This window comes from Cygnus atratus, chromosome Z (genome assembly GCF_013377495.2).
Source record: "Cygnus atratus isolate AKBS03 ecotype Queensland, Australia chromosome Z, CAtr_DNAZoo_HiC_assembly, whole genome shotgun sequence".
In the NCBI taxonomy this organism is placed as follows: domain Eukaryota; kingdom Metazoa; phylum Chordata; class Aves; order Anseriformes; family Anatidae; genus Cygnus; species Cygnus atratus.
Window position 1 is genome coordinate 31,154,393 of NC_066396.1, and position 16,186 is coordinate 31,170,578.

The 16,186-nt window shown below is 37.1% G+C and overlaps 1 protein-coding gene across 1 annotated transcript in view; it reads right to left on the reverse strand.

Moving 5' to 3' along the window:
* The window catches only part of PTPRD (protein tyrosine phosphatase receptor type D), a 420,315-nt gene that overhangs the window by 96,641 nt on the left and 307,488 nt on the right, over window positions 1–16,186 (reverse strand). Inside the window, 2 exon segments of the mRNA XM_035569749.2 lie at window positions 9,377–9,537; window positions 10,881–11,090. Of these exon segments, the coding sequence (XP_035425642.1) occupies window positions 9,377–9,537; window positions 10,881–11,090 (371 nt within the window).

Here is a 16,186-nt window from a genome sequence, read left to right on the forward strand (position 1 = left end):
CCATTTTCCCCATCTGGATTCCAATCCCCACTGGATTAAATGAAAGGGGATTACTCTTCACTTCTCACCTGTCAGGTTTACTGCTCCATTGTAATGCAGCAAACAGGGGAGAAAAGGCTAAATGTTAGTTTATCAGCATCAAACAAGTTAAACATGACAACAGCAAATACAAGGAATGCTGACTTACAGTAAGTATATATAACTAGCCTCCCCAAAAGGAGATGACAGCTCAGGAATCAAGGCATAAGTGGAGTACACAGTTTAAAACAAAAGAGTATTTTCTCGTGCTGAAAAAAACATCTCTTTTAGAAACAGTCTGCAAAGTAATATCACATCATCTTTTATCCAGAGAGACACTGGAGAATGAGCTTTTAATTAGACTTATAACAAGTTAACATTATATTGATAAATAGCATCTAAGACATAAAGAGGTTCATCCTTACGGGGAAAAGAGATGAGAGGAGGGAAGAGAGGGAAGAGGAGAGTTGGGCATAAATGAAGAAAGAGAAGGAGTGAAAGGGAGAAGAAGGAGAAATAAGGAAGTGAAGAACAAGATTAAATATGTAAGATCATGTTTTAATTAAATTTAATTAAAAAACAGAGACATAAGAAAACCTTTATTACTAAATTGTTTTACAAAACCAAGTACTAAAATAATAAGAAAATAATTTAATGATACTTTGGAAAACAAGGTAGTCACAAATATTTCTCAAATGAAGTACTATACACCTTTACAGCTCTTGAAGGAATAGCATTTATGTGAGGACTAGAGTGATCCATATAGATCTGTAGTAAACTATGATCTATAGAGATCATTTTAACATGGGAAAATTATTAGCTTCCATCATCATGTTCTACCATATACACTGTAAATATAGTGTTTGTCTCTCTAACTGTTATTAAAAACAGTGGGTCTGCAAACTTTTTATATTCTGGAGTCGGCAATGACCAAATTAATCACACATCGTAAAAAAAAGTCTTTATAGACTTTCACAGTCTTTACAGACTGTTCAGTTGGCAGATGATCACCAGTTGCATCCCCCAGGGCTCAGTATTGGGGCCAGTTTTGTTTAACATTTTGATCAGTGATCTGGATGAGGGGATAGAGTGCACCCTCAGTAAACATGCAAACGATACTGTTAGGCGGGACTGTTGGTCTGCTTGAGGGTGGGAAAACTCTGCAGAGGGATCTGGATAGGATAAGTCTATGGGCTGAGTCCAGTCACATGACATTGAACAAGGCTCCATGCCAGGTCCTGAGGTTGGGTCACAACAACCTGATGCAGCATTATAGGTTTGGGGAAGAGTGGCTGGAAAGCTGCCTGGTAGAAAAGAATCTGGTGGTACTGGCCAATAGAGGGCTGAACATGAGCCAGCAAAGTGCCTAGGTAGCCAAGAAGGCCACAGCAGAAGTAACATAGCCAGCAGGACTAGGAAGGTGATTACATACAAGGGTATGCTGCATGGGTGAGACTGCACCTCAAGTACTGTGTTCAGTTTTGGGCCCTTCACCACAAGACGTTCTACTGAGCTGTTTTTTCTGTCTGTGCACGCAGAGAAGAGCAACAAAAATGGCAAAGGGACTGGAAGACAAGTCCCCCTGTACTCGGCTCTGGTAAGGTTGCACCTTGAGTACTGTGTTCATTTTTTTTTTTTTTTTTCAGTTCAGTTTGGGCTCCTCACTACAAGAAGGACATCGAGGTGCTAGAGCAAGTCCAGAGAAGGGCTACGAAGCTGGTGAGGGGTCTGGAGAACAAGCCTTATGAGGAGTGGCTGAGGGAGCTGGGGTTGTTCAGCCTGGAGAAGAGGAGGCTCAGGGGCGACCTTATTGCTCTCTACAGGTACCTTAAAGGAGGCTGTAGCAAGGTGGGGATTGGTCTGTTCTCCCAGGTGCCATGTCCCCTGAATGTGTGCGGGATTTCTTGCTCCACCTGGACCCATACAAGTCCATGGGTCTGGATGGGATTCATCCCAGGGTGCTTAAAGAGCTGGCTGACATCATCGCGGGACCTCTCTCAATTGTTTTTCAACAAACTTGGGAATCTAGAGAGGTCCCAGTAGACTGGAAGCTGGCAAACGTTATGCCAATTTTCAAGAAGGGTAAGAAAGAAGTCCCTAGCAATTACAGGCCTGTCAGTCTCACATCAGAGCCTGGTAAAATTATGGAGAAGATGATCCTTGAAGTTATTGAAGCGCACCTGGGGGACAATGCAGTCGTTGGTCCCAGCCAACATGGGTTCATGAGGGGTAGGTCTTGCTTAACAAATCTGATTTCCTTTTAGGATAAGATCACCCATCTAGTTGATCAAGGGAAACCAGCTGATGTGATCTTTTTGGATTTCAGTAAAGCTTTTGACACGGTTTCCCATAGGATCCTACTGGACAAAATGTCCAGCATACAACTAAACAAAACCATCATACGATGGGTGAGCAATTGGCTGATGGGCAGGGCTCAAAGGATTGTGGTAAATGGGGCCACATCAGGATGGCGGATGGTCACTAGTGGGGTTCCTCAAGGCTCCATTTTAGGGCCAGTCCTCTTCAATGTTTTCATAAACAATTTGGATGTAGGACTAGAAGGTGTTCTGAGAAAATTTGCCAACAACACCAAACTTGGAGGAGTTGTGGACTCAGATGACAGTGGAAAGGCCCTGCAGAGAGATCTGGACAGATTGGTGAGCTGAGCAATCACCAATCACACGAAGTTTAACAAAAGCAAGTGTCGGGTCCTGCACCTGGGATGGGGCAACCCTGGCTATACGTACAGACTAGGCGACAAGACGCTGGAGAGCAGCCCCGCAGAGAGGGATCTGGGGGTTGTGGTTGACAGCAAGTTGAATGTGAGCCAGCAGTGTGCCCTGGCAGCCAGGAGGACCAACCGTATCCTCGGATGCATTAAGCATGGTATTGCTAGTCGGTCGAGGGAAGTGATTGTCCCGCTCTACTCTGCGCTGGTGCGGCCTCACCTCGAGTACTGTGTGCAGTTCTGGGCACCACAGTACAAAAAGGATGTGAAACTGTTGGAGAGTGTCCAGAGGAGGGCAATGAAGATGGTGAAGGGCCTAGAGGGGAAGACGTATGAGGAGCAGCTGAGATCACTTGGCCTGTTCAGCCTGGAGAAGAGGAGGCTGAGGGGAGACCTCATTGCAGTCTACAACTTCCTCGCGAGGGGGAGTGGAGAGGCAGGCGCTGACCTATTCTCCGTAATCACCAGTGATAGGACCCATGGGAACGGTGTTAAGCTGGAGCAGGGGAGGTTTAGGCTGGACATCAGGAAGAGGTTCTTCACCGAGAGGGTGGTTGCACACTGGAACAGGCTCCCCAGTGAAGTAGTCACTGCACCAAGCCTGTCGGAGTTTAAGAAGCGGACTGTGCACTTCGTCACATGGTCTAAACTTTTGGGCAGATCTGTGTGGTGCCAGAAGTTGGACTCGATGATCCTTATGGGTCCCTTCCAACTCGGGATATTCTATGATTCTATGATAGGATGAGGGGGAATGGGCTAAAGTTGCGCCAGGGGAGGTTTAGGTTGGATATTAGGAAAAAAAATTCTTTACTGAAAGGGTTGTTAGGCATTGGAATGGGCTTCCCAGGGAAGTGGTTGAGTCACCATCCCTGGAGATATTTAAAAGACATTTAGATGTAGAGCTTAGTGATATGGTTTACTGGAGGACTTGTTAGTGTTAGGTCAGAGGTTAGACTAGGTGATCTTGGAGGTTTCTTCCAACTTAAATGATTCTGAGATTCTGTGACAAGTGTTATGAGGAGCAGTTGAAGGAACTGGGGCTGTTTAGCCCAGAGAAGAAGAGACTGAGGGGGCAGACCTCATTGCTCTCTACAACTACTAGAATGCAGGTAGTATTGAGGAGGGTGGTGGTCCCCTCTCTCAGGTGGCAAGTGATTGGATGTGAAGAAATGGCTCTCACATTTCAACAGTGGAGGTTTATATTGGACATTAGGAAAAGTTTCTTCACAGAGGGGGTGATTAAGCATTGGAATGAGCTGCCAAGTGAAGTGTTAGAGTACTTGTCCCTGGAGGTATTTAAGAGATGTGTCAACGTGGTGCTAAGGGACATGGTTTAGTGATGGGACTTGGTAGCTCAGCTTGATGGTTGGACTTGATGATCTTGAAGGTCTTTTCCAACCTAAATAATTCTAAGATTCTATGACCATCACTTAAGATTCTCCCATCCTCATTTCTTTGCTCAACTTTTGTTTTTTTTTTTTTCCCCTTAGAAGCATTTTTCTTCTTATATTTCAAGACTCAGAGTCCTCAAGTTCACTATGTCCAAAAGGTTCAAGCTTTGGCTCCTGCATTCTGAACTAAATCAAAAAAGCTGCACTTTATAAGAGCAAATAACACAAAACCTGTCAAAAGAGCTTTCATTTCTTTTCTCTAAAAATGAAAAACCACCCTACAAACAACACTGATCCAGGAAACATCTAGAATGAGGAACATTTTGCTCTTTATCAGTGAAAGGTTGAAATTAGAAAGCTTGTGATTTCTTAAATACAATACGAACAACCAAAGAAACTCAAATATTACAGGGAAAAAAAAAAAAAGCATGAAAGGATACTTTAGGGGCATACACACTCTCTTTTTTTTGCCAGTTCCTGAAATATCCCCCAAAATTTCTAGAGTTCTTTAGCTGGGTTTCTAAATATCTAAATCCCCTGTAATTGAATATGTGTCACACACTCAAAAGTGAATTGAAAGGATTTACTGTGTGTTTGCATATGCTGTGCATTGCAGCATGGCAGTGCTTTATGAAAACCATCTTGGGAAATAGATGGTGACTCAAATTACCAATTCTCATAACATGCATTACCTCTAGAGGAGACTAGAATTCTGCACCATCTCTACATCTGGTTAAGTGTCCATCTTTCTTTGAGATTTTGCATATAAATCTTGCTATTTTATATTTTACTCCACACTTGAACCAGTGAAAAATATATTTTCTTGAGCACAGTAACGTGATGAAAAGGGAAGTGACATTTAATTAATTTACTCTGATCCCTACATCTGATTGTTTAGATTTAAATCTGACTGGTAAAAGACCTGCCCAAAATTATTTTCTTCCTTCACTAAGACTTCAGGGTGGTATCATTGTTTCAATGTCAGAGAATACTGTACTGGTCACTGGCCAATCTAGCTCACTTTGCCAAGATATCAATTCCAGAAAGACAGGAAATTAAACCGCAACTTAGGAAAAAGTTGTGTTTTTTTTTTTTTTTTTTTTTTTTTAACTGTGAAAGGGTAGTTGAACAATGGATCAGACTGTTCAAAGAGTTTCCATCCTTAGAGATACTGAAACTCACCTGAACCCTAAGAAACCTGCTGTAGCTGACCATGTTCTGAGCAGGGGTGAGAACAGACAATCTCTGTGGTTCTGTGAGTCTATGAGCATTTTTGCATACAGTACATTAATCACCTGCAGTAATGCTGGATATTATATTGCATCTGTATCCAATGAGAACCAAAGCTATTTTTTGAAATACCTTTTTACAAAAAGTAATTATATACCTATTTACAAAAGAAATTTCCCCCTCTATTACTGTAAAGTACTAAGCTGCAATGAACTTTTGGCTTTATTCTGATACACAATCAAAAAATCTTTCTATGCCACATCTTTGCTTTGAGCTTTGAAGAAGAGTAAATGTAGAGGCAACAACCTTTGTATAAACTGACCAATAAATTATAAAGGGTTCACTCAGGCATTTCTAGTCTTTGGGCAACTTAAATTTGCTTCACACCAACCCAGGCAAATTATCCACGCTTTCTGCAATAACATAAGCTTTAAATGAGGGCAAGACTTCTCCCCTTAAAATGATTCCTTTAGAAACTGCAGTCATCTTTTCTCTCTGACTGAAACTAAAATGTAAAATCAGTATTGTAAATCATGATATAAAAAAATCATTATTTTTTTTTCATAAAGGCTTCTACTGACAAAGGGAATTAAACACAGTCCATCATTATTTCAGTTACTACCCTTTGCACTTCAAAAAATATGGTCATTTCCCGGGCATCTTCTTCACGTTGCCACATCCCTTGACCTTATTTTCTCTATTTCAGTATTTTTCACACATGCTGTCATGGATTAGGCAGATGTTCTTTGACCTTTATTTTCCTCTCTACCAATCATATCTGTTGCAGTTATGCCCCTATACATTCCAGAAATGTATTTTGAGAAATTCCTGTAGACATGGAAATTTCTCATTTTCTTGCTTCTTACTGGAACTTTTTTTTTTTTTCTTTTTTTTCAAAACAGTCCAAGTTTTATAGACACAATAATTCCCTCCAACATAGTTCATACAAAAAATAATTTTGGCTGTTGTCTCAAAAGTGTTAAACATCCCTGCTATCTTGCCCAATTATTGCTGATCTACAGACATAAAGTTATCAAGCTCTGGTTGTCTACATCCAGACTGCATGATCTATGAAAAAATATTCTATTACATATTCCTTTTTTTTCAGAAATATAAGATTCCTGTAAGGCCCTTAAAAACAAAAGCTTGCTCTGTTTCTGTCTCATTTTAGAATGGAGGATAGCTATGGTTCTCTTTGTGTTCTCATTGAGGTGGAAAAATACTTCTTATTCAGATTTCTAATATTGGTTATATTGAACTTTAGTAATTCTCCAGTTACATAGTTGATTTCTTTATAAAATTTTAAATTCCATTGATTTTTACAAAACCTATTGAGAATGAACTTGCTAAGCAGTTTATCATTAGAAGAAGCTGATTTGACTTTAAAAAATTCCACCAGTTTCTTTAGTGTTGCTTTCCTTTATGATTTAGATGCCTTATGACACTGACATATTTGAAAGACCTAGCTATAATTAAAAAAAAAAAAGGAAAAAAAGCCACACACACACAAAACAAAAGAAACAAACAAACAAAAACTTGTTTAATCTAATTAAAATGGTAATATTATGACTATTTTGTCATTTCTTCAACATAAAAATTCTGAAATTATCTCCATGGGAATGTCTTCTCTAGATCAAATACAGCATCTCCATTATATATAGTGTTATTCCTGCACTGACCCATTGTTGCGTATCACTCTTCCTGTCTCCCTGCTAAACTCTGAAACAAATTGTACAGATATACTTACAAAATCTTATATTCTTATTTACTTTATCCCTTCATTCAGTTTAGTGAAGCAATTCAGATTTGTTAACGTGTCACTTTATGCTCGCTTCAGAATATCATGTCTCATGGTCAGCCTGTCTTAACTAGTAGAAAATAGTTAAGGGACTGGGACCCACTAATAAAAAAGGAATGTTTGAATCCTAATTCATTTTTTTTCGTTGTAATCTCTTAATAGGGATTTTTGTATGAATTTGCTTAAATGTGTCTAAATTACTCATCACAACAACATATGAAAAACTGTCTTCTTCAAGCCTAAGTCCAGAAGTGAAAGGTACCTTGATAACCTTTCCCACCACTTTTTTACCTGTCTTGTGTCCCTGCAAGGTTTAATCACTACAAATTCAAAGTAATGTTATAAAAGGCAGGATTATTTAACCACGAATGGGTAGTGTACTATTGTGAATGTTAGAACATAATGCTATTACCTTGACTGATAACAGTTTAGATTGTTCCCTTGTAATTACAGAGTCAAGTTATTTTAGCAGAGTTGACCATTGACTGGTAAAACTACAATCATAATTTCTCAGAATTAATTTCCTAGAATGGTGCAGTTCATCAATTTTCAGCTTAGAGCTGAAAACAGAAAAATAAATAAATACATATGGAAATTTGACTGAACAGTTCTAGTACAAGTAGTAAATAACAGTTGGAAAATGTCCCCTATTTTCTATTCATGACATTCTCTTCACACTACCTATGAATGAATTCTACCTGCTCATTTGTGCAATATGCTTATAATTTTTCAGCAGAAGAATTGAAGTTTTTTATTATAGTTCTATAAATGCAATCAATATTTCCAGAAACATTTACACATCCGCTTTATATGCCATTGTTTTGCAGGAAGTAGAAGTTTTACTTTTAATACTACAAAATAATCAGAAGTAAGTAGTATTTCACTTTTAGTATGTCTCAAATGACCAATTTTTGAAGTGACAGACTGGCACAAATAGAAGGTTCACTGCTGTTTAATTAATTAGATTGGCTGGGAGAGTAGGCATTAATAGAAACCTTCAGGACAATGTAATATCTGCAAACAGCAAAATGTCTCCTGTGCTTCTGCCTGATTGCAACCCTAAAAAACATTCTTATAAATATATATCTGTTTGGAATCCAAAGCTAAGGTTGCCTCTGGACTAGGTTTTTTTTTTTTTTTTTTTTTTTTTTTTTTCCTCCCACTGTTGAATACAGAGTTTCACTTTCCAAAACCTGAAGACAACTCTTTATACACAATTTCAGAGGCATTCGACTCCATACACTTAGGGCAGAAAAAGTGTACAGGGCAGCAGAATTTAAATATTTATAAGCAGCTGATAGCATCATAGCCATTAGTTTTAGAATACATACTCCATTTATGGAAATTACCCATAATGCACCCTTCCACCTACCAAAGACAGGGTCACAGGATCTTTATACTATTTCCAAATTACTCTTTATCAATATGCTTCAAAAATGTACAAGGCACAAACTCTAAATATTAAATCAACTTTGTGGTTTTTATTCAGTATTGACCCCTTTGAACTCATTTACACTGTAAAAGGCTGCTATGTACAAATTAACGTATCATACAGTTTTCATTTCGTACATTGCAAGGCTAAGGAAAGTTCTTTGAGTAATATCAAAACTACATCTGTGTCATGCACAGTGAAAGAAGTGTAAGTGAATTTTGATCAGATTGCAAGATTAGTAGAAAACAGCCACTGATATTTCTTTAATCTCTCAGTCCACAGCTTCAAATTCAAAAAGATATACTGAAAAATTAAGGCCAACTGTCAAAAATGAAAATTCAGATTACTTGAGTGGAGATGAAAATCATGTTTAACATCAGGCTGAATGTAATCCCTAATGTATTACTATTACACTTCTAAAAATAAGTTCTAAAAAGTCAAATATGTGAATCTGTACATATTTATATCCAAGAACATTTTCTCCACAAACATATGCAAAATGGAAAAGAAAAAAAAAAAAAACATTTAAATGCAGAAATGGTAGTAGAGTGACTTCAGGAGAAAAATATACTCACATAGCTGTAATTATTGGAAGCTTTCAGTCAGAAATCTACTAAAATATCTGCAGTGGTCTGGGAACCATTAATAAATACAACAATACCCTGACACAATCACAGTTACAATTGTAGTACAAATAATGTAGCGTGGAACAGCCCTATAAAATGGTCAACATATCAGAAGGCTATACATATGGTAAGAACACTAAAAGGTAAACTTACCTTTTATAAAGAAGTATAGCTATAACAATACAGATGATAAACACCACTGCAAGAACTGGTCCTACAACCCAGATCAAGCCTTCTTCCTCATCTGTAATTGGTTGAGGATCAAGATCCATTGACACAACAGGATCGGAATATGGGCTGGTTGCATACATGGTCTATACAAATAAAATAAATCTTGCTTAACAACAAATGAGATGCATTTAAAATAATAGGTATTCCAGATCTAAAATACAAATTAATTATACAAAGTAACGATGCAATGAACAAAGCAACAAAAAACTGCTATTTTTCTTCAAGCTAGGTGGTTCATAAACTTGCAAATTGAATGGTGAAAGATAGGAAAAAACTGCTACAATAAAAAACACTTTGTATATAGCCTCTGCCTTTGGAGCAACCAGAAAAAAATGCTACAGAGGGATACCAGTTTGAGCACTTACTACCTGTTCTCCAATAAACTGGATTTTGCTTTTAATTTCCGTTTACATTCACAGCCCAAAAGTGACTAGTATCTCTGTTTTGAACCTTTCTGATGCAGCACATTCAGAATTCTCCGTCTCACAGCCACTGTCTAAAAGCAAGTGAAGAACTTATGATTTATATTAGAGATTCCAGGAAGCACTTATTTTCTTTACAAATAAAATTATGTATCCAAAAGTATACAATTTGAAGCTACTTCCTCATGGTGTATAATTAAGTAAACTCTGTTGACATCAGAAAGCAATTGTAGGATTGCATATTGGAAGCATTTGACTAGAATTCAAATTATTGGTGCAATAGTTTCAAGTGGATGAGCAAGCAAATGTACCTGTCAGGTTTAGGAACCAATTAGAAAGATACCATGTTACACCAAACTGCATGTTCAAATATAAATGTGTATTGCAACAGTTCTCTCTGTCTCTCTCTCTCTCTTACTAGATTACATGCAGTTAGATCAACTCGAGCATAAAGGGACATCAGAACAAGATGAATTACATGAAGAGAGATGACAACTCATTATTTTGCTCACCTCAGGAATTTTCTTACTTTCTAACAATTCACTGATGAAGTTGTTAGGGAATTACTGTACCTAAAGAGAGTTACTGTGTATGTCTCCAATTCAACTAATCTTTCCAAGAATCCTGCATATCCAACACCACTTTTCAATGGCAGTCTTAAGGCAACAAAGGAACTCTTTTTCAAAGACATTGAGAAAGATGCTGCTGTGGAGTTCATGCCTCAGAACCTGTGCCAATGATCTCAAACAGCAGAGAATGTAATTTGCAAAGGATCACAGCACAGCTAATAAAAGGTGATTCTTAGCTTTCAGTTACACACAGAACTAACACATCAAGGTGCATACAGCATAGGTGAGTTCAAGGACTTAGCTGGAAATCAGCCAAGAAACACTTTAGAGATGTTTAAAAAAAACTTGTGTTTGGAAAGTGGACTAAAAACTGAAGAAATGTTTTGATGATTGTGAGAAGGTAATTTGGGGTCTAAAAAATAGTTATTAACTTACAGATTCTGAGTGCTCCATTACAGCCAAGACAAAGAAGACATATTCTTGACCACTTTGCAGTTGCTTATTCTCAAAGCCACCGTAATGCTTCTTATCCCCCAATGTGAATTCCGTGGGAAGAACTTGAAAGTGAGCTGCAATATATGGCTTTAGTTCAACTTCCCTCCCAAAACGAATGCTTCTGCGTTTCCTAGCTATCTCCTTAAGCAGCTTTACAAGCAAGAGAAGGTAAAAAAGAGAGAGAAAGCAAGAACAGTAAACAGTTTTAAGGTAACTTATTGACAATACAAGGAGAAAATGTAACGCGATAGATATATCACTAAATCAGTTCTTGCAAAATCTTTCTTGCCATCCTTGTTAAGATACAATGTAGTAATTGTACTGCCCATACTATAAGCACAGGACAACTAAATTAATTTTCAGTGTCTGATATTGTTTTGGGGGTAACTAAATGAATAAGTAAATAAATAAAATATAATAAAGTAATATATTTTCTCTGAAGAGAGTTATATGTATATTTTCTCTTTATATATATATGTGTACATATATATATATGCATATGAAGTCAATCAATAATATTTTCTCCCTCCATATGAATATGAAAGGTACTTTCTTATTTCCCAGTTCAATACAATGAAACTTATTAAGTCATATGCTGTCATTATTTAAAAACCTCAAATAAAAAACACAAAGTTGAAAAATATCCCAATTATTGAAAAATAATGTATAATACCTATTTTTATCTTTTTCTGTTAATTCTGAAATGCAGACTAATAAGTGTCAACTAGCAGTTGAAGTACTTGAAGAAGTAAATCATAAATAAACATATGCTGATACCTTTTATTTAATAATAATATGCAGAAATCTCTCTCTAACAGTTGTCATGAAGATCATCAAGCACTTTGGAAATAGTAAATTTCTAAAAATCTCAGTAAAAGATTGCTTTCCAATTTACTTCACAAATAGTAAGTGAATTGCAGTTTGGGGGGATGATAGGTAAACATATCCTCTATTCCAAATCTGAAAATGACTGCCATTTCATTTGTCAATAAATAAATAAAAGGATCCATGAACCCTAAGACCTCTTTTCTACTGCTAGACTAGGAAATTTTATCTACCACCTTACCATACACAGTTATACTTCAAATTTTACACTTTTATTCCGACTTTCAAAGTGTATTTTTTCTTTGTATTGGTAAACATTTCTTCTGATTAACAAAGCTAAAATGTACATTAGCATACTTACAATGAGATTAAATGCTAGGCTCAAACTTGCAAAGCATATATTAATTAATGAAAGAACTGCAGCTATAATTCATTGATGAACTGCAGGTATAATTCATTGATGAACTGCTTATTAAATCAGACAAATGCTTATTCAATACCCTTTATCACTTAAGATATACTGGCATACAACAAATATCAATCTGATTTTACAATGTGCCTGAAATTTTCCTGGGTGATTAGTGATGACTTCTAAGGCTGCTCCACTGCTTTTCACTTATGAAACTTATGCAGTGTCCTGCAGACTCAGGCTGTAACCATACAATTTTCCAAGGTCATAGTTTTTTTAGTTTTTTTCAGCACACAAACAGTCATAATGAAATAATAATACTCATTTCTTTGTTAGGAGGAGGAGACAAATCTCCATCATTAATTCAGAGGTCAATAAAAATGAGATTAAAATGTAATTTCCACTGTATATTTTCATTTTGAGGAATATGCTTAGTCAGGGAAGCTCTCTCTTGCCTCTTTTCAGTCTTAGGGCCTAGCTTAGCTAGCTTCTTCCCTTCCCCACATGGGATCTTGTGTTTTTCAATTACCCAATTAATAATTCTGATGTAGATAAAACAATCTACTATACACTTTGCTATTAAAATAGAAGCTTTTAATGCTGATTTCTTTATCATTCCTTCTCATTGTTTCAAACATGGGCTATAGACAGACATGGAAGTAATCTGTACTTGAATTCAGCCTTCCTCAACTGAGGGCATTTAGATGACTCTATGCAGTCAGCTACATTCCAGCTCTAATGCTGTGTCTGTTCTCTGTCGCAGAGATTTTCCACCCATTTAACTTTGTCAAATCCCTTGCTCCAACACAAAAACTTGTACACTGAAATGGATCCCCTGAGCAAAAAAAAAGAACTTGCCAAAATTTGAGGTTAGAAATCATTATTCATCACTGAAGGACTCTATTACAATCAGCGGTCCGTACTTCTCCTTCACTCAAACAGTTTCATTAGCAGCTACAGTAAATGAATGGTAAAAAAGCAATGGCTGAAGAAAACTGTAATATTAAGAAGATTTTCATTTAGTTGTTTTATTGAAGGTGTCTCTCTCTATCTGTAGGTAGCTTCCTACATCATGGGTAAAGTTACCAATGGCAGAATGTGAGACAGATACCAATGAAGATTCTTCCAGGTTGCCACAGCCTTTAAAAGTATACTTGTATGAAGAATCTTTTAGAAAGAAGGAAGAGCACAAACTACCCTGAAGTCTGCTGAAACACAAGGGTATATGTTCAGAAAATAATGATGTGTTATTAATACTAACAGGAAGTCAGTAGCTGTAAGGACTGTTGTAGGAAGGGATGTACATTGCTTGAGTCATCCCTGAAGATAAAAAGTGTTATTTCAATTTATGGGTATGCTGTCCCCTGGAATTTAAAGTCATTTGTATGGCTACCTCAGAAAAATTCTTTATCTCGTATTTCCAGGTCACACCATATTTACAGCTTAGGTTTTAAATAACTCATTGTAAAATATCAGAATACTATGAGAATACTTCAACCAAAATTAGATTGAGATGGAAAGGAGAAGAAAAACATTTATTTCTTGCCTTTTTATTAGTAATAAAAAGTACATATATTTAACAGATAGGCAATGCTTAAGTACACTGTTACTGTGGGCAAAATGATCAGAAAGTGAATTTTGGCTATGAATGCTAAAAGCTAAGTAGCTTGTGTCAAACAAAATGCGTGTAACTGGCAAATTTTTCAAAGGTGGTTATCCATCACCTCAGGCCAGATAAACTTAGGTGTGTTTGTGTGGAGATAAAAAAATTCATCTATGACATTGATTACACATGACTGAATAGACCTCAAGTGAACCTGTGACCTCATTCATATTTCATATATAGATGAGGTTGTTGCCAAATATCATTACTTGCACATATATCCCCTGTGGTACTTTATATCAGAACTTCATTGAAATTATTAAATCATTTTAGGACTTAACATGCAAGCTTATATTCAGTTTTTATTGCTTATAAATCTAAAGTAATCCTACTTGGTAATCTGTCTGCAGTTCATAATATTTTGTTTATATTTCATTCATTCGCATGACACCTATTCAAAGACATGAAGTGAAATTTTGAGTTACTAAAAAAGGATTGTATCTCAAGTAGTTATTTTCAGATGCACAATACCTAATACATTTTCTCCTCTTTTAAGATTCTGCATTTCTCTTAGTTTCTTTCAAGAATCAAGATTCAAGGAAACCAGGAAGATTAAGTATGTGCAGTAAGGGTGGACTTTTTGACTAGTCAGTTATGCACTGGAGCTAACACTCCAGAATTGTGTTTTCAGCTAAGATTTTTCTTCAGGTGATCTAACCAAAGCATTTGAAATATACTTTGGAAAAATCTGCTGCCTAACCCTTTCTGACACTAGCCAGATATCTGAGATTGTACTAAAACCACCACGCACAAGGATCTTCAGTTGATCCTTGGGAACTAGTTTGCTCAGACAGTTGTGTGGTTGGTTTTTTTGTGTGTGTATGTGTGGTTTTGTTTATTTACTTTCTTTGCCTTCTGAATTTATTTATTGGGCCAATACTTTCACGTGTTTGTTGTCTCTGATTAAAATGTGTCACTAGAATAAGGTAGGTATAAAAAACTCCTGTAACAACTGCTTTGGAGGAGAATGTTTGGAGTAATAACTATTACTCCAAGAAAGAAGAAGTGGAAGAAATCTGCTGAGCTTTTATCTTGTTTTTAATATCAGAATATGTTGTCATGCACTGCAATAGGCTCCCCAGGGATATAGTCATGACACCAAGCCTATTGGAGTTTAAGAAGCATTTGGACTGTGCTCTTAGTCACATGGTCTAAACTTTGGGTAGACCTGTGTGGTGCCAAGAGTTGGACTTGATGATCCTTGTGGGTCCCTTCCAACTTGGGCTGTTCTATGATTCTATATTTCTATATGTCTTCTATCAAGCAGGGAGGAATAACCAGAAATCAACGGACTTGCTTCTGCTATAGTCCATTTGACTTGAAGTTCGATACATTAGTGTTCCAACTGGTAAAGTCACTAAGGTGAGGTCTTGTGAGATGCCCCCAGGTGTACTGTGTTCAGCTCTGAGGTCCAAAGCGTAAAAGAAACTTAGACCTATTAGAGTGGGTCCAGGGCCACAAGGATGATCAGAGGGCTGGAACACCTCTCCTATGAAGATAGGCTGAGAGAGTTGGGGTTGTTCTGCCTGAACAGAACAGAGAAGAGAAGAGAAGAAGAAGAAGAGAAGGCTCCAGGGAGACCTCATTGCAGCCTTACAATACTTAAAGACAGCCTACAGGAAAGCTGGAGAGGGACTCTATGACCACGCTTTAGGGAGCGTAGTGATAGGACAAGGTGTAATGGTTTTAAAGTAAAAGAGATCACTTTAGATATTAATCAGATCTAATCTGATTAGACCAGGTACTCAGAAGAAATTCTTTACTCAGAGGCTGGTGAAGCACGGGAACCATTTGCCCAGAGAAGCTTTGGATGCCCCATCCCTGGAAGTGTTTAAGGCCAGGTTGGATGGGACTTTGAGAAACCTGATCTAGTGGGACGTGTCCAGTCCCATGGCAGAGGGGTTGAAACCAGATTATCTTTAAGGTCCCTTCCAACTTAAACCATTCTATGATTCTATGATTTTCTAAAACAGGAAGAAGAACAGTCTTTTAAGCAACAGAAACTGAGTGAGTGAGCATGAAATACAGCCACTGAGTGCTTTTGATTTTTTTCCCTACTAAATAGTTGTATTGGGGCAATTGCGAAAGATATATCAAGGGCTTTTTTTCTTTATCAGAAATAATTTTCATTTTCCAGTCAATGCGTATCTTATTTCTTCCACCATTAATTCTACAATGTGGTCTCAATTATATCAGTTAGAGTGGGAAACAACCCATCCTGACCCAAATATTTCTGAAATAATAAATGCTCTTTATCAAAATATCTTACAGATTAATGCACCACAACTTGCAGGATGATTAAAATGACCCTTTGCTATAGGAATCAGAAACACAGACCCATATAATTTA